The sequence below is a fragment of the Sebastes umbrosus genome, chromosome 19 (assembly GCF_015220745.1).
Source record: "Sebastes umbrosus isolate fSebUmb1 chromosome 19, fSebUmb1.pri, whole genome shotgun sequence".
Taxonomy (NCBI): domain Eukaryota; kingdom Metazoa; phylum Chordata; class Actinopteri; order Perciformes; family Sebastidae; genus Sebastes; species Sebastes umbrosus.
Genome location: NC_051287.1, coordinates 2,317,716 through 2,335,293, shown reverse-complemented (window position 1 = coordinate 2,335,293; position 17,578 = coordinate 2,317,716). Strand labels below are relative to the sequence as shown.

Genomic DNA, 17,578 nt, shown 5'->3' with positions numbered 1-17,578 from the left:
TGCTACCAAGTGGACCAATCACAGTTGTTGCGGTCTGCGTCACCACCACATGTAGTTACATTTCTTTAGAGAGCTCAAGGGTTCAGTGTGCTTTAAATGAACTGAGACTTGGACAGATGACAACTCGCCTTTTGACCTCATCTAAAGACCAACATGTTTAAACCTGTTCTAAATGTCAGTAGCTGAAGGCAGGACAAAAAGCCTGCCACCATAACCTCCTCCTGGCTGCATCCCACTGCCTCCCTGATACATCTCTGAGAATCCTGTGTCTTTCTAATCTTGTCACAATGAAGGGTAAAAACGGGGACAATGACACTTACTTTCTCCCCTGGAAGGCATGCATTGTGTTGCACTTGGTTGTATAACACAAAAAGTGATTGAAGTAGTAAAAAAGAGAGCTTGAGAAAGAAGTTAAAGTGTGTGTGGGATTGTTGGATTGTTTGTTTTGGAAAGTTACAGAGATCTCCTCTCCTCTTTTGTCTCTTTAGGCATCAAGCAGTGCTGGAAACCTCGGTGTCCTCGTTCCAGTTATCGCAGTGGTAAGTTGTTCTGGATAGTTTTATTACCTTCTCCTTCATTTAGCATGTTTAATATTGTCTTTTTGCACGAGTCAGTGGAAAACTAACACGTATAAATTAGGGTACAAAAAGGTCAATTTGCTCTGCTTCTTTAACATCCGAAACTTATGATGATGCCCTACAAGTAAATAATTTTTAATGCTCTTCAGTGTTATATCTACTGAACCTTAATAACCACAGAGATCTGTTCTTTCTCTTCTTCTTCTGCTGCTGTTAGCTGACGAAGAGGTTACCTCCAATTAAGGAAGCAAAGCCGCGTCTGCAGAAGCTCTTCAGGGACTTTTGGCTCTACTCCGTGGTCATGGGATTTGCTGTTGAGGGCTCAGGTACAGTTCAAAATACCTAACTAACATTGAATCATGCATTTGCACTTAATTGAATCTAATTTATCGTACTTCAGTGTGGTGATTTGTTTCTGTTGAAACTTTCAGGTCTGTGGCCAGAGGAGTGGTACGAGGGAGTTTGTGAGATTGCGACCAAGTCGCCGCTGCTCACGTTTCCCAGCGGGGAACCTTTACGCTCAGAGCTGCAGTACAACTCTGCACTGAAGAATGACACTGTGACTCCGGTATGAGCACACGCTCACTCAGACACAGATATGCTCACATGAAGTCGACCCTAGTTTATGGTTCGTTGTTGTGTTTCAGGCGGAGCTGAATGATCTGCGCAGCACCATCATCAACCTGCTGGATCCTCCTCCTGAGGTGGCCGCGCTCATCAACAAGCTGGACTTTGCCATGTCTACATATTTGCTGTCTGTTTACAGATTGGAGTACATGAGGTATGCCAACATGTCCAGTACATAACATATATTAGTTTACATTATGTGCTTGGCTGTGTTCAGTGATTATAATTTTATATATAATTTCTATTCTATATTTATCTGTTAGGATGCTTCGTGCTCTGGACTCGGACCGCTTTCAGGTCATGTTTCGATATTTTGAAGACAGAGCGATACAGAAGGATAAATCTGGTAAGCAGAAGAAAAAGCTAGTATTTTTATGATTTTTTTTCTAACATTTTTTTGGCATTTTTTAGTTTTTTACATTTTTCTGACTTTTTTTAAAACAATTTTCTATTACGTTTTTCTAACATTTTTCAGAATTTTTTTTAATTTTTTGACTTTTTTCTAACATTTCTTGACTTTTTTTTTTACATTTGTTTAAAAATATTTTTCTGACTTTTTTATTTAAAAAAAAAATTTCTGACTTTTTTTATTTACATTTTTTTGACTTTTTCTAACATTTTTCTGACTTTAAAAAAAAAAAAAAAAAATTTAAGTTTTTTCTAACATTTTTTGACTTTTTTTTTTTTACATTTGTTTAAAAACATTTTTCTGACTTTTTTTAATTTACATTTTTCTGACTTTTTTTCTAAAATTTTTTGACTTTTTTTTTTACATTTGTTTATAAACATTTTTCTGACTTTTTCATATATATTTTTTTCTAACATTTTTTTTACTTTTTTTTGTTTTTTACATTTTTCTGACTTTTTTTAAAACAATTTTCTATTACGTTTTTCTAACATTTTTCAGAATTTTTTATTTTTCATTTTTTGACTTTTTTCTAACATTTCCTGACTTTATTTTACATTTGTTTGAAAGTATTTTTCTGACTTTTTTTATTCTAAATTTTTTTTTCTGACTTTTTTTTTATTTACATTTTACATTTCTGACTTTAAAAAAAAAAAAAAAAATTTAAGTTTTTTCTAACATTTTTTGACTTTTTTTTTTACATTTGTTTAAAAACATTTTTCTGACTTTTTTTTTTTATTTACATTTTTTGGACTTTTTAAAAAAAAAAAAAAATTCTAAAATTTTTGACTTTTTTTACATTTGTTTAAAAATATTTTTCTGACTTTTTCATATATTTTTTTTTTCTGACTTTTTTTTTTATTTACATTTTTTTTTACTTTTTTTTGTTTTTTTACATTTTTCTAACTTTTTTAAAAATAATTTTCTATTACGTTTTTCTAACATTTTTCAGAATTTTTTATTTTTCATTTTTTTACTTTTTTATTCAAAAAAAAATTCTGACTTTTTTTTTTATTTACATTTTTTTGACTTCTTTTCTAACATTTTTCTGACTTTTAAAAAAAAAAAAAAAAAAATTAAGTTTTTTCTAACATTTTTTGACTTTTTGTTTTTACATTTGTTTAAAAACATTTTTCTGACTTTTTTTTATTTACATTTTTCTGACTTTTTTTCTAACATTTTTTTGACTTTTTTTAGTTTTTTACATTTTTCTGACTTTTTTTAAAACAATTTTCTATTACGTTTTTCTAACATTTTTCTGAATTTTTTTAAACTTTTTTTTTAAAGTTTTTTCTAAAATATATATATTTTTATTTTTTTATTTAACTTTTTTGACTTTTTTTTGACATTTGTTTAAAAACATTTTTTTGACTTTTTTATATATATATTTTTTTCTGACTTTTTTTATTGAATTTTTTTGACATAAAACTTATTGTATTACGTGCTTACTGTATGCATTAATATTTAATATATTCTCTCCAGGCATGATGCAGTGTGTGATTGCCGTTAGCGACAAGGTTTTTGAGGTCTTCCTGCATATGATGGCTGAAAAAGTAAGGGAGATGTTTTCACTTTTTCACTGAAGAAGAACTGAATTTGTCCTTATTCACTTAAAGGGATAGTTTGGATGTTTTGAAGTTGGGTTGTATGAGGGTTGTATTTCCACAGTGTATTACCTTTAGTAGATGGAGTTTGTAGAAACAGACAGGAGTACCAGTACGGGAGCAAAGCGATGTTCTGCTGTGGACGGGGGCAGCAACAAAATACATTTTAGCCACCTAAAAAAATCAATATCAGTTTAATTGTACACTATATTCAGAATATTTTCACCACTTTACCTCGCCGTCAGACAGCCCTTTCTGGCCGGGAACTGAGGCCGTTATCTATGCTCTGTTAAAGCCGTAGATGGATGTAACAGCTTCAGTTCCCCATGGCAAAGGGCTGTCTGACGGCAAGGGAAACATCCAAACTATCCCTTTTAAGGATTGCACCAAGGTTTTGTGCTGGCAACATAAAAGAAAAGCGGCACAGTTGAAAATCGTGGCTTATATAATATATATTTTAAAGTGTTCCTGTGTTGAGAAACAAAATATAGGAGGGGGGAATGAGAATGAATACAAGTAGCTGCTGCTGCTGCAGCTGATTTATTACTGCAGCAGAGGAAACTGTGTCGAAAATTTAACGCCTGGCCAGAACAGCAGCAGTGTTTTATGAGAGAGAGAGAGAAACGGTGATAAAGTAATAGTTTGGAAAATAATAACACTATAGCAGTAAAGAATATTGCAGCAAATTAAAACATGACTTATAAAGTTTAACTCTCCATTCTGCCCCACAATACACAAGAACAACACCTAATCTTAATAAGTGATTGTATTTTCAGCCAAAAACCAAAGCCCACGAGGAGGAGCTGGAACGCCACGCTCAGTTCCTCTTGGTCAACTTCAACCACATCCACAAGAGGATCCGCAGAGTGGCTGACAAATATTTATCTGGCCTGGCTGAAACGTGAGAGTGCATGGATACATACATACTCAGATTACTACACTGACTCTTCTATAAACTGTTTAAAATGCAGAAGCATCAACAGTAGTTTGTCTCTCTCTCCTCAGTTTCCCTCACTTGTTATGGAGCGGCCGTGTGCTGAGGACCATGTTGGACATCCTGCAGACGCTTTCGCTCTCACTCAGTGCAGTAAGTGATAATAAAAGTGGACTATTCATCAGTGTAGCATCTATCTTTCAGTCTGTCTTTATGCTTAACCCTTTGAAGCCCTACGTTACACACATAATGTAATGACGTCATGAGATGACGTTACAGACAGAAGCCTTAGCTTTCTGCTGCAAAAAGAATGAATGCTCTAGCTGTTATGGTTTTTTAGTTTAGATTTAAAAAACATTGGAGTGTGTGTACCGCGTCATTAATAATGATGTTTATGCTGCATTGCAGGACATCCATAAAGACCAACCTTATTACGACATTCCAGACACGCCACACAGAATCACCGTCCCAGATACGTATGAAGCCAGAGAGGTAATGTTGTTTTATTAATCATCATTTCACGTATTCAGTACTCGCCACAGTCTTTACTAATGTTTCTCCATCTTTATGTGTAATTTATCTAAAGTGATCAAATACATATCGTGTCTTTAATTGTAGAGCATAGTGAAGGATTTTGCTGCACGTTGTGGGGAGATCCTTAAAGAGGCAATGAAGTGGGCACCATCTGTGACCAAATCCCACCTCCAGGTGACATCATGACACAATACAACAAAACAAAACCTCCCTATATAGAGCACACATCATGGTTTTAACTGCTGTACTTCATGTGGTCTTTTTCAGGAGTATCTGAACAAACATCAGAACTGGGTGTCGGGTCTCTCTCAGCACACCGGCCTCGCCATGGCCACAGAAAGCATCCTGCACTTCGCCGGTTACAACAGGCAGAGCACCACGCTGGGGGTAGGTCAGACTTTCAGTTTCAGCACTTTATTGATGCGTTATAATGCACACAACTCCGAGGAATTTTAAAAAGAAAGAGAAAGCACAATAACCCAATAGAACAACCCCCCACCCATTCCTGTTGAGCCACCACCACCCTGTGAAAATAATAACAATACAATAAAAAACAGAGATTTTAAAAATATATATTAGTGAAATATGTAAATCAAAAGAAATAAATATGTTAAAATAAATAAATTTAAATAATAATTAAAATAAAATTAATTAATTAAATTTGAAAAAAATTAAAACCCAACTGGCCATAAAGATAAAATGTGGATTAAATTGATATTTCTGTCTTAATTCGCTTTTAAAAAAATTATTTATTCTTCCATTTAATTTCCATTTTTATTTATTTATGTATTTATTTTTGTGATTTTTTAAAATTTTTTAATATATATAGAATACATGCTAAAATAAATAAAACATAAATGCAAAAATAAATGAATACATTTAAATGTTCATAAAAATTAATACATAAATAAATAAAAGTTGAAATTGAAGAGTAAATACATAAAGCAAATTAAAACAGTAATATCAATTTATGTCACATTTTATCAATTAATTAATGACTACATTTATTTTTAAAACTACCCTTGCTTTATTTATCGACTAATGTTTTTGTTTATTCATTTATTTTTTATTTTGGCAGGTTACGTCCTCCATATGGTCGGACCTGTAAAAATTCTGTAACACTTTCAACTTTCCATAAATGTCCTGTCATGTCTGAATAAAGCCATAAGGAACATTTACATAACAGACACCTGCAGTATGTCTGAATGACAAAAGGCCATCACTTTAACAGATAGATGAAGACAGCATTCTTTCATATTCCATGTCTGAACAGAGCTTCATAAAATAGTCTGTCTTCTTTCTACATGATCAATTACATTTCCTGTGCTTTCACCTGTAGCCCACTCAGCTGACTGAGAGGCCAGCCTGTGTGAAGAAGGACTACTCCAACTTCATGGCCTCCCTCAACCTCAGGAACAGATACGCTGGAGAGGTAAAAAACACTTAACTGCTCTGCTCTCTGTTATCACCTCTTGACACTTGAAATTCACAATTTAGTTGTTCTTATTTACTTATTATTTTTCTGGTACAGCCACAAAGCATCTGTTATCAAAATGAGTTGCAATTTCAATTCTATATGCTTGTAAAACACAGAAAATGTCAGCTAAACATTAGAAATGTGGCTGCTGAGGAACAGATACGAGATGCAACCGGATCCTGTGGACATAAAGCACTTTTATACTTGTGCTCTTATACTACTGCTTCTCTCTTTCGTCTGTAGGTATCTGGTATGATCCACTTCGCCCAGGCAGTTCGAGGACAGTCCGATCTGAGCCGGCTGATGATCAAGCAGATGGGGGAGGCGTTAGACTCTGCACAGCCGGAGGCCTTCACTGAGTCCATGTTCAAACTGGCCGCCTTGCTCATCAGCTCCACAGGTCTCACTTTCTCTCTGTGCTGTTAACTCAAGTTATTAATGTTTTACATTAAAGTGGCAATAGACAACTTCCCCCCCCCTAGTGTTTCCAATTTGTTGCGCTGCTGTCGCAAAGACAACCGTCTCTGTGTTCTCTCTAAAATGCTCTGGACTTGTTGTCTGACTGCTGCCCTCTCTGGTCTCCAGACTGCGATCCTCAGCTCCTGCACCACCTCTGCTGGTCTCCTCTCAAGATGTTTACCGCACACGGCATGGAAACCGCTATCGCGTGCTGGGAGTGGCTGCTGGCAGCTCGTGTTGGAGTGGAAGTACCGGTACATAGATGTGTTTTTTATCAGTTTTCATCAGTGCATTTGTATGTCTTGTATAGACACTATAAATCTCCTCTCTTGGCTGCCTAGTTTATGCGAGAGATGGCGGGAGCGTGGCAGATGACCGTGGAGCTGAAGATGGGCTTGTTCTCCGACGCTCAGGTGGAGGCCGATCCTCTGGCTGCATCAGAGGAAAGCCAGCCTGCCCCCTGCCCTCCAGATGTTACCCCTCACCAAATATGGATCGAGGTCAGACAAAACACATTATTATTACTACATGCCATCATCGATCTTCTCCCCTTCCACTTATTTCCTCTCATGTCTGCCTCTGTTCCTCTAGTTTCTAGTCCAGAGGTTTGAGATAGCCAAGTATTCCAGCGCAGATCAAGTGGAGATCTTTGGCAGTTTGCTACAGCGCTCGCTGTCTCTCAACGTCGGTGGGGCGAAGAGTAGCCTCAACCGCCACGTAGCTGCCATCGGGCCTCGTTTCAGGTACTTAAACACACACACACAAAGCTTAAAGAAACATGTAAGGTGTATGTTTTATGATCCCTATGCTTAATCTCTAGGCAGCTCCCCGTCATTTGATGTGTTCTTTACGATAAGCTTGGTGTTTAAGGATGCAGATTGATGTGTTTATATATTTCTCTGTGCTTCAGGCTGCTGACTCTGGGTCTGGCTCTGCTCCACTCTGACGTCCTCACCAATTCAACTGTAAGAAATGTGCTCCGAGAGAAGATCTACTCTACAGCCTTTGATTACTTCAGGTACCCACACACACTCAAAAGCTAGGGCTGCAACAAACATTTTCATGCAATTGATCAATTAATGTGTAATGTGTTTTTTTAATTACATTAGTCTCTAAAATATCAGAAAATAGTGAAACATGTCCGTCACAATGTCAAAGAGCCTGAAGTGATGTCTTCATGTTGCTTGTTTTGTCCAAGAAATAAAAAGAAACAAATGATAAAAAGTAGTATTCATTATAATTCGCAAATATAAGATAAAATGTTTAACGTGGTAAACATTATACTCGCTTAATATCAACATTTTAGCATGCAAACATTTGCATTTATCTCAAAGCACCACTGTGCAGAAGTACAGCCTCGCAGAGAATTGAATTGCACAAAGGTTTAGTAAAAACACTGAAAACTAGAGATGCACTGATTGCAATTAACTTGGCTGATTCCGAATTTTTAGAAGTCTGAGCTGCCAATTCCAGTTTTCTTTCTTTCTAAGAACTATAATTTACAGCATACACAAACATTTTTGTAACTTTTCTTTCATGGAAAATTGAAATTCAGTAGCATGTTCATAACAAAACAGCTAGATGCTCCAAATGTATTTAAAGTTGTTCGTCCACGGCTTATTTTGGACTTGCAGGTGTTACAAATTGCAGCTTTATGTCTTCTTCATTCACACTGAAGAACTTCCACACCGACGACATGTTGTGTGTGTGTGTGACGTTAATGACTGTGCTGCTGTGTAAAAACATCATGCGGCACATGTGTGTACATTTGACCGGCACAAAAATCGGATATATGAGACTGATCGTCCGGCTGGTTTCGACCGGTGCATCTCTATTAAAAAACACAAATCAAACAGAAACTAACTCATCTATTGATCTGACTCTCGATTGTCTGTCCCTCCAGCGCTCCTCCAAAGTTTCCTACCCAAGGTGACAAGCATCTCCGTGAGGACATCAGCATCATAATCCGCTTCTACGCCAGCATCCTGTCCGACAAGAAGTACCTGGCAGCGTGCCACCTGGTCCCACCCGGTGAGCTTGGTACTACCCCAGCCCCGAGTACGCTCTCTGCCGGGATATTTGGATCGCTTATCGTGTCCAGCACTTCTCCGATTTCTATCTTAAGTAAGCCTAAAGCGGTGGAGCTCGGACTGCACTGCCGCAGGGGCATGCTTCTTTTTTTCTTTTTCTTTTTTACGCATGTCAAATTTGACGCTGTTTGTCCTCACGATGCTGCTGATAGATCCCGGCATCTGTCCATCTATATTATCAACCTTTTTATATTTTTATAGCTTTTTTTCTCAACGCTCTTCTCTTGGTCTCTCTCATTTTCTCACTCTTAAACTTTCTCTGTTTTTATTCCTCTTTCTCCTACTTCTATCTTACTCTGTCATACTTTTACAATCAATCTGTTCTCTATCCGTAATATTAAAGGGATAGTTCTGATGTTTTGAAGTGGGCGTGTATGAGGTACTTCTCCATAGTCAGTACATTACCTACAGTAGACGGAGTTTGGAGAAATAAACAGGAGTACCAACACGGGAGCAAAGCAATGTACTGCTGTGGACGGGGGCAGCAGCAAAACGGATTTTAGACACCTAAAATAATCAATATCAGTATAATTGTACGCTATATTTGTATTATTTTCACAGCTTTACCTCACCGTCAGACAGACCTTTCTGACGGGGAACTGAAGCCGTTATCTATGCTCTCTTCAAAGCCACCAGACTCCTTTTGACAAAAACATTTTTACCTCTCAGAACATGGGAGTTGCTGGACTACCACTACCTTGATAGGATAGTTAGTTTGTGTTATTGTGTGACTTTGGTGAGTTCACCAAAGTCACACAATAACACAAACTAGCTAACTGATGGAGGCAGCGGTAGACGAGCAACTCCTGTGTTCTACAAGTTAAAAATACTGTTTTTGTCAAAGGAGTCTGGTGGCTTTGAAGAGAGCATAGATGGATATATAGATGTCTGTCTGACGGCGAGGTAAAGTGGTGAAAATATTCTAAATATAACGTACACTTAAACTGATTTTTATAGGTGTCTAAAATCCGTTTTGCTGCTTCCCCCCGTCCACAGCAGTACATTGCTTTGCTCCCATGCTGGTACTCCAAACTCCATCTACTGAAGGTAACACACTGACTATGGAGAAGTACCTCATACACCCACGCTTGAAAAATCCAAACTATCCTTTTTTAAGCAGCTGTGAGGAAAAGCGCAAATTTGTCAGCCGCGTTAAGATGCATGATTTTTTCATCATGTCAGCCCCACCCGTCTGCCCCTCTCCTCGATTGATCAACTTCAAAAGAAGAAACTACAAGTTAAAAGAAAAATGTTTTTTCTTCCACCCCAGAAAATCCTCTCCTCTTCATCCCCGACGACCCCGAGAACAGACATGGTCTCATTCTCATACACACATCGAAGCGCTTCAGGTAGACGAGTCCTCTAACCGCTGATCCTGGATCAGATTAATCTGCCTCCAGCTCCCCCCCCCCACCGCGCATTAACAAGACAACATAATATCTGACCCAGTATCAGTGGTTCAAGGCAGCCTCTACCTACATGTGAATCCCGCTGGTTTCCCTGCTTTCAAATGCATGACCATCACAGCAGCAGGGGACTAACTGCTGCAGCTCATCTCGCTCTGCAGAAGCTCCCTCATCATCGATCATACTGTGGATGTTTCTAGCTGTTTATAAGTCATAATATAGACTTAAGAATCTTTTTCTCTCGTTCAGATTTACTACGTTTATGTGCTTGTGTCTCGGCCGTGCTAAACCTGTTTCTATGTAAAACAGATAATCAGGACCCGTCCATGAACAGTCTGTCGGTGATGAACGCTGCCGACCTCCGGAGCAACATGGACTCCAGCTCTCGCTCCCAGCAGAGCGGCCAGGGATGGATCAACACCTACCCGCTGTCCAGCGGCATGTCCACCGCATCAAAGAAATCAGGTACCGTTTACATTCAGCATGTGGACAATAATGAGACGGAGAAAAGAGGCCAGATAGAAGCTCAAACTTTTCAATTTCCTCACCTCAGTCCTGTTGTTTTATTGACATTCTTACTATATTTAGGAGGTTTCATCGTTGTGTAATATTATATTTAAACCTGTAAAGTGTGTAGAGACTCTTTGGGTGATGTACGCTTTAAATAAGTTGTGAGTTTGAACTTGAAAAGATGAATTTGAGAGTCCAAACTCCTGAGAAGGTGAGGATGTAGTATGCTTCATTTCCATTTGGGACAATAGAGTTCTTGCAGATGTTAGCTGTACATATATTGGATCCAAAAGTACACGAAGGCAGCAATATACAACATTAACTGTCCAATAAAATAATAAACTTTAACTTTATTCTCAGACAAACCAATTTGGCAGTGATAAATATTAGATTTTGACTCTCTGAGACCTTCGTTGATCTTACCGAATGAATTATATCTAATGTTTAAAACACTTAAGAGCCATCATTGCCACCACGAGATTGTTAAAGAGCTCTCACTGTTCTTGAGAGCTGGCCTGCTAGATGCTAAGAAGATAAGCTTGTCTCTAGCGTATCTCCAAAAACATGCAAGTCAGCTCCCAAAATATCTGTGATGAAATGAACAGAGGAAGAGCACTTCTGCTCAGCTGGATTCAGACGTCCACAAGAACACAAATACAGATACAGATAGAGAGAGAACTTAAACTGACTCAATGTTTTGACTGTGTGCACCTCTTCTCTACATCCTAGGCACGTCCAAGAAGAGCCTCAGAGGCACGCAGCTTCACAAATACTACATGAAACGCAGGACTCTGTTGCTGGCCTTACTGGTGAGGGCTGATCATGAACTGTCACTTTCTGGTTGTACCTCTACTGCTCATTATCTTCATGCTCTCTTTCCTCCTCGCTGCCCGTTGTGTCTCTCCAGGCCAGCGAGATCGAACGGTTGACGACGTGGTACAACCCCCTCTCCACTCAGGAACTGGCCATCGCCACGGAGCAGTCGGTGGAGACCAGCATCGCCAACTGGAGGTCCAAGTACATCAGTCTGACTGAGAAACAGTGGAAGGACAACGTCAACCTGGCCTGGGGCATCGCTCCCTACCTGGCTATGCAGCTACCACCCAGGTAATAATATGTCTGAATATATATGTAATTGTGAAATGTGATATTGATTGAGGTTTTCTTACTTTCCTAGTTATATAGTTTTGCTTTAAAATAAACCTTTAGGGAGTAAATAACGACCACAAAAAAGTGAATCTCCTATTAACTTATTTATTTTGAACTCTTTGGTTTCCAGGTTTAAGAACGACGCCATCGTTGCTGAAGTGACCCGGCTGGTGAGACTGGACCCCGGAGCTGTTAGTGATGTACCGGAGGCCGTTAAGGTAAGAGCACTTAGTATCATGAGATAATGGGCTTTGGAAGTTTGTCTTTTATGTTTGTAAATTCATATTTTTCTGTCATTATTTGACCTCCTAGTTCCTGGTGACGTGGCACACTATAGACGCCGACTCTCCTGAGCTGAGCCACATCCTGTGTTGGGCTCCAGCAGACCCGCCCACCGGCCTGTCCTACTTCAGCAGCATGTACCCTCCTCATCCTCTCACCGCTCAGTACGGGGTTAAAGTGCTGCGCTCCTTTCCTCCAGTAAGTCTCACACTTTACAGTAGAGGAACACAACTTCAGGAAAATCACAGCTGTCTTAACGTTACGTTTTCTCTTCTCAGGACGCCATCTTGTTCTACATTCCTCAGATCGTTCAGGCGCTCCGTTACGACAAGGTAAACATGAGCTACTACTAGAGCTTCAGCGATTAGTCCACTGAAATACTGAACTGACGTACTGAACTCTGCCGCTCTGTCCTGCTCAGATGGGTTATGTGAGAGAGTACATCCTGTGGGCGGCCCAGAAGTCTCAGCTTCTCGCCCACCAGTTCATCTGGAACATGAAGACCAACATCTTCATGGACGAGGAGGCACACCAGAGAGACCGTGAGTAGAGACTCAACAATACAGTGAACTGTAATGCTTCGACCGGGAGTGAGAAAAACACCGGCTGGCTAACCTGATGTGTGTTTATTCTGAAACAAATCTATTAAAGGGACTATTTGTAACTTTCAGAATTGCTGCTTAACAGCGACACCTGTGGTCGTGAAGTCAGGGAAAGTCAGCGTCGGGCTCACGCTTGCTTGCTCTAAATATACCTGAACGAGCATCGCTCGAAACAGTGAGGCGACACACGTCAGCGAAAAGCACAATATCACTCTATATTTCAGCTGCTTGGCAGTAATGTTAGCTGACCAGACGAAGGTCTCTCCATGAACATGATTTAGATCTGATCCTAGTGTTGGCTTTTCCTGCCTCATCCTCCTGCGCCCGCAAGGAGACATCGGCAACCGGAGCCTCTCCTCTGCTGCCTCCTTGCCTTCACTGACACAGCGCGCACCAACAGAGGTTTTCCGTGCCTTGTGAAGTGACGAGGCGCCGCAGAGAGAAACGTGAACCGTGACACCGGTACCCGGTGTCTCCATGCGGGCGCAGGAGGGAGACGGTAACGTTTCTCTCTGGAGGAGCTGCAGCAGTTATTTCTGCACAAACGTCCACTGAACATTCACTAGATATTCTCAGAGCTAAACTAACTCTTCTGCAGTGTGGAGTGAGCGCGCGTTCACGTCTAGAGGTGGAGCGAGTACGAGAGAACGCGCGCGCTGTCTGAGTGAAGGCGAGCAGGCAGTGGAGACGAGGCTCCGGCCACACGCGAGCGCGCATATGAGAGCGCGCATGTGTCCCGACCCGGTACATTTATACACTTACAAAGTTACAAACAGTCCCTTTAAGTTAATGTGATATCTTTTCCTCTTAATGTGTAATTATATCGTCTGCCTCATGAGAAAACCCTTATCAGGCCTAATTAAATCAAATGAAGTTGATGTAATCACATGACTTCCTGCCTCATTAATCTGCGTAGCCGACATCGGGGATCTGTTGGAGCAGATGGTGGAGGAGATCACCGGTTCTCTGTCGGGTCCGGCTAAAGACTTCTACCAGAGAGAGTTTGACTTCTTCAACAAGATCACCAACGTGTCCGCCATTCTCAAGTAAATCCATCACCGTTACTCTACAGATCATTAGCAAACAAGGGGATGTTTTTGGTATAATGTAAACTCTTGATCTATTTTAATGTTTCAGGCCGGTTCCAAAGGGAGAGGAGAGGAAAAGAGCCTGTCTCAAAGCTCTGTCGGATATCAAAGTCCAGCCAGGTAACTTCTAGCAGGTCTGGATGGAGGATTAAACAGAAAACTGTAATTGTGCTGCAGTGGAAATGTTTTTTTTAGGTCAACATTTTTACATTATGCAACATTCAAAAATACAAACTTGTATTTTATTGGACACATTCCTCTAGCAGCGTAATCATTTAGAGAATTTAAAAATAGCAAGACAGAAAAATGGAGAAAAGTAAACACAAACACCTTGATGTTGTCTTTGTTAACTAATATCCCAAACTGGACAAAAATACATGGGGCTTGGACGCGTCTGCCGCGTCATGCCTGCAGCAGAGCACGTCCATCAGCTGAAGATGCCACATTGCACTGCTCATCTCTGTTTTTACACAGCTGGTCTACTTTTTTTTATTTCTCTATGCACGGCTACGCGTCCCTCCAACAGGTCAAAACTACATAGAACTGTGTAAAAGAAAACGAGTACAATCTGTTTAAAAATGATTGTGTTAAATACCTCATTGTACCAGAGGCAATGCGGCGCTGCAGAGCAACCTTGTGGGTGTTTTCACATTTCACATTAAAAAAAAATCAATCAAATCAGTGTATCCATCCTGTAGTTAAAACCATCCAGTTAATTATAATTCAGTACCAGTTAATATAGCCTACGCCTACAAAGACGGAGTGGATGCTCCATGTATTTCAGTCGTAAGATGCATCCCTAATGTATCCCAAATTTGACCTCTGGTTCTGTTGTGTTGTTTTCTAGGCTGTTACCTACCAAGCAACCCTGAAGCCATCGTGCTGGACATCGACTACAAGTCTGGAGCACCCATGCAGAGGTAAAGGTTTTACTGAACCATCAGTATGAATAGAGATCTATATACACTCACCGGCCACTTTATTAGGTACACCTTGCTAGTACCGGGTGGTCTTCATCTGCTTCAAGGTTGGACGTGTTGCGCGTTCAGAGATGGTATTCTGCATACCTTGGTTGTAACGAGTGGTTATTTGAGTTACTGTTGCCTTTCTATCATCTCCAACCACTCTGCCCATTCTCCTCTGACCTCTGACATCAACAAGGCATTTCCGTCCACACAACTGCCGCTCACTGGATATGTTCTCTTGTTCGGACCATCCTCTGTAAACCCTAGAGATGGTTGTGCGTGAAAATCCCAGTAGATCAGCAGTATAATACTCAGACCAGCCCGTCTGGCACCAACAACCATGCCACGTTCAAAGTCACTTAAATCCCCTTTCTTCCCCATTCTGATGCTCGGTTTGAACTTCAGCAAGTCGTCTTCACCACGTCTAGATGACGTAATGCATTGAGTTGCTGCCATGTGATTGGCTGATTAGCTATTTGTGTTAACGAGCAATTGAACAGGTGTGCCTAATAAAGTGGCTGGTGAGTGTATATATATTGTGTTAACCTCATGGGAGTGTGTTCTCCGTGGTCACAGCGCTGCCAAGGCGCCCTACCTGGCCAAGTTCAAGGTGAAGCGCTGTGGGGTGAGTGAGCTGGAGAGGGAGGGTCTACGCTGCCCCGCGGACTCTGTGGACGACGGGGAGGAGAATCCAGACGGACCGCGCAGGATTTGCTGGCAGGCTGCCATCTTTAAAGTGGGAGACGACTGCAGACAGGTGATGCACCACTGAACCCACATTCACTGGGACGCTTCAGGGGAGGAAACCTCTCTCGTGACCCTCCTGCTTTCTTTTCCTCTGTCTCTCCAGGATATGCTCGCTCTGCAGATCATCGGGCTCTTTAAGAATATTTTCCAGCTGGTCGGCCTCGACCTGTTCGTGTTCCCCTACAGAGTCGTGGCCACTGCACCAGGGGTAAGACTCCCATCACTCCATCTTAACTACACCTCCTCTCTACAGCGACATTTTTTCACAGCCACGATTACATACAAACATGACAACACACAACTGAACATCAGGTTAAGAGAAGTCTGGTTTACCACAGTCTGAACACAATGTTGAACACTTCTTTTTGCAAGTAAAAACGAAAGTAAAAATACCCAAAATGTCCATCATAATCATTCTCTGCAGGTTAACATTTATCCACAGAGTATCTCAACAATACAGTGAATGTCGGCAATGAAATGTTTCTGTAATAATATCAATGTTTTCATCTCCCAAAACAGTGGTTTGTATGTACGCCAATACATAAATGGCTCAAACTAGAGACTAGAGATGCTTGAAAATGTTCTCATCACTTGTGTGTTTTCTCCATTTACTGCATGTCATTGCATCCCCATATCTCAACAGTTGCAACGTTAAACACGTTGTAATTTATAACAATGATGTCCGTTTCATAATCAGGTATTTATCAATCCTCTTTTCCTCAGTGTGGCGTGATCGAGTGCATCCCAGACTGTAAGTCCAGAGACCAACTCGGCAGACAGACGGACTTCGGGATGTACGATTACTTCCGCAACCAGTACGGCGATGAATCCACCCTCGCCTTCCAGAAGGTGCGGAGACTTTAACCTTTGGATTTCACCCTTTTATTCACTGTTAACGAATGAGTGAGGGTCGACCCTGTCTTATGTAATCCTCTTATATTGTCAGAGATTAATGCAGAAATGGGTTTAAAGAATGTGTCCGTGAATGTGTCAGTGAGCTGGAATGAGCTGGTGGTAAAATGTGTGTGATCGTGTATCAATCGATCGCTTTATTTGATTGAAACACCGGATAAAACACAAAGCACATGACCACATTAAACCAATTTAAAGATTCAGTGAGGCTTCTCTGATGTCTTCCTCTTCTTTCCACAGGCTCGGTATAACTTCATCCGCAGCATGGCCGCCTACAGCCTGCTGCTGTTCCTGCTGCAGATCAAAGACAGACACAACGGCAACATCATGCTGGACAGCAAGGGACACCTCATCCACATAGGTATATACAGTAGGTGGTATATATACTGCAGGCTGCTCAGCTGTGGTCTGGACTGAGTCGTTGTGCTCACATAACATTCAGATTCTTTCTAAATGTGATCCGTTCGTGTCCGCCTCGTTTCCTGCAGACTTTGGCTTCATGTTTGAGAGCTCTCCTGGAGGTAACCTGGGCTGGGAGCCCGACATCAAGCTGACCGACGAGATGGTGATGATCATGGGAGGAAAGATGGAGGCCACGCCTTTCAAGTGGTTCATGGAGATGTGCGTCAGAGGATACCTGGCTGTACGGTAAGAGAAGTCTGCAGTAGGTTTGTTACAGGAAAAAGAGCTGGAAAATGATGTGGGTGTTTGAAGAGGAAGCAGTCTGTAATCCACACAGAGAACTTTTATGTAGTGGTTTAACTCATATTTTATGTTCTGTGCGTCTTCTCTGAACATAAAGACCCTACATGGATGCAGTGGTTTCTCTAGTGACCCTCATGCTGGACACTGGACTGCCGTGTTTCAGAGGACAAACCATCAAACTCCTCAAGTAAGTCCAACATGATGTCTGTGAAATGTAGGACAACCTTAGTTACTACTATACTTATTGATGTTGTAAATAGGACTGTAGCAAACATTCTACTTCTATTCTACTTTGCAAAGAAAGTTTTGTGTGTTTAAAAACATACAGTGTATTCTGCTGCCCTCAAGTGGTCAGAAAATCAATTAATGCAGCTTTAAACATTAATGGATATGTTTTGTTTTTGTTAATCAGAGGACGGTTTAATCCTCAAATGAGTGAGAAAGAAGCTGCAGCGTTCATCATCAAGGTCATCCAAAGCTGTTTCCTCAGCAGCAGGTAAGAA

The 17,578-nt window shown here is 40.5% G+C and overlaps 1 protein-coding gene across 2 annotated transcripts in view; it reads left to right on the top strand.

Annotated features, from left to right (window-relative positions):
- The window catches only part of pi4kaa (phosphatidylinositol 4-kinase, catalytic, alpha a), a 30,167-nt gene that overhangs the window by 10,762 nt on the left and 1,827 nt on the right, over nucleotides 1–17,578 (top strand). The window contains exons 19-53 of one of the 2 annotated variants that reach the window (XM_037752376.1): nucleotides 489–539; nucleotides 796–904; nucleotides 1,010–1,146; nucleotides 1,226–1,359; nucleotides 1,469–1,551; nucleotides 3,094–3,164; nucleotides 3,992–4,116; nucleotides 4,221–4,302; nucleotides 4,558–4,641; nucleotides 4,768–4,857; nucleotides 4,951–5,070; nucleotides 6,023–6,115; nucleotides 6,404–6,560; nucleotides 6,746–6,873; nucleotides 6,961–7,119; nucleotides 7,211–7,362; nucleotides 7,530–7,637; nucleotides 8,523–8,743; nucleotides 10,425–10,580; nucleotides 11,355–11,434; nucleotides 11,533–11,732; nucleotides 11,905–11,992; nucleotides 12,087–12,254; nucleotides 12,335–12,388; nucleotides 12,478–12,598; nucleotides 13,575–13,704; nucleotides 13,796–13,866; nucleotides 14,594–14,666; nucleotides 15,288–15,468; nucleotides 15,562–15,666; nucleotides 16,182–16,307; nucleotides 16,611–16,731; nucleotides 16,859–17,018; nucleotides 17,173–17,262; nucleotides 17,488–17,571. In XM_037752376.1, coding sequence (XP_037608304.1) covers nucleotides 489–539; nucleotides 796–904; nucleotides 1,010–1,146; nucleotides 1,226–1,359; nucleotides 1,469–1,551; nucleotides 3,094–3,164; nucleotides 3,992–4,116; nucleotides 4,221–4,302; nucleotides 4,558–4,641; nucleotides 4,768–4,857; nucleotides 4,951–5,070; nucleotides 6,023–6,115; nucleotides 6,404–6,560; nucleotides 6,746–6,873; nucleotides 6,961–7,119; nucleotides 7,211–7,362; nucleotides 7,530–7,637; nucleotides 8,523–8,743; nucleotides 10,425–10,580; nucleotides 11,355–11,434; nucleotides 11,533–11,732; nucleotides 11,905–11,992; nucleotides 12,087–12,254; nucleotides 12,335–12,388; nucleotides 12,478–12,598; nucleotides 13,575–13,704; nucleotides 13,796–13,866; nucleotides 14,594–14,666; nucleotides 15,288–15,468; nucleotides 15,562–15,666; nucleotides 16,182–16,307; nucleotides 16,611–16,731; nucleotides 16,859–17,018; nucleotides 17,173–17,262; nucleotides 17,488–17,571 — 4,112 coding nt within the window. The remainder of the gene's footprint in view (nucleotides 1–488; nucleotides 540–795; nucleotides 905–1,009; nucleotides 1,147–1,225; nucleotides 1,360–1,468; nucleotides 1,552–3,093; nucleotides 3,165–3,991; nucleotides 4,117–4,220; nucleotides 4,303–4,557; nucleotides 4,642–4,767; nucleotides 4,858–4,950; nucleotides 5,071–6,022; nucleotides 6,116–6,403; nucleotides 6,561–6,745; nucleotides 6,874–6,960; nucleotides 7,120–7,210; nucleotides 7,363–7,529; nucleotides 7,638–8,522; nucleotides 8,744–10,424; nucleotides 10,581–11,354; nucleotides 11,435–11,532; nucleotides 11,733–11,904; nucleotides 11,993–12,086; nucleotides 12,255–12,334; nucleotides 12,389–12,477; nucleotides 12,599–13,574; nucleotides 13,705–13,795; nucleotides 13,867–14,593; nucleotides 14,667–15,287; nucleotides 15,469–15,561; nucleotides 15,667–16,181; nucleotides 16,308–16,610; nucleotides 16,732–16,858; nucleotides 17,019–17,172; nucleotides 17,263–17,487; nucleotides 17,572–17,578) is intronic. The other variant, XM_037752377.1, reaches the window with a different exon arrangement.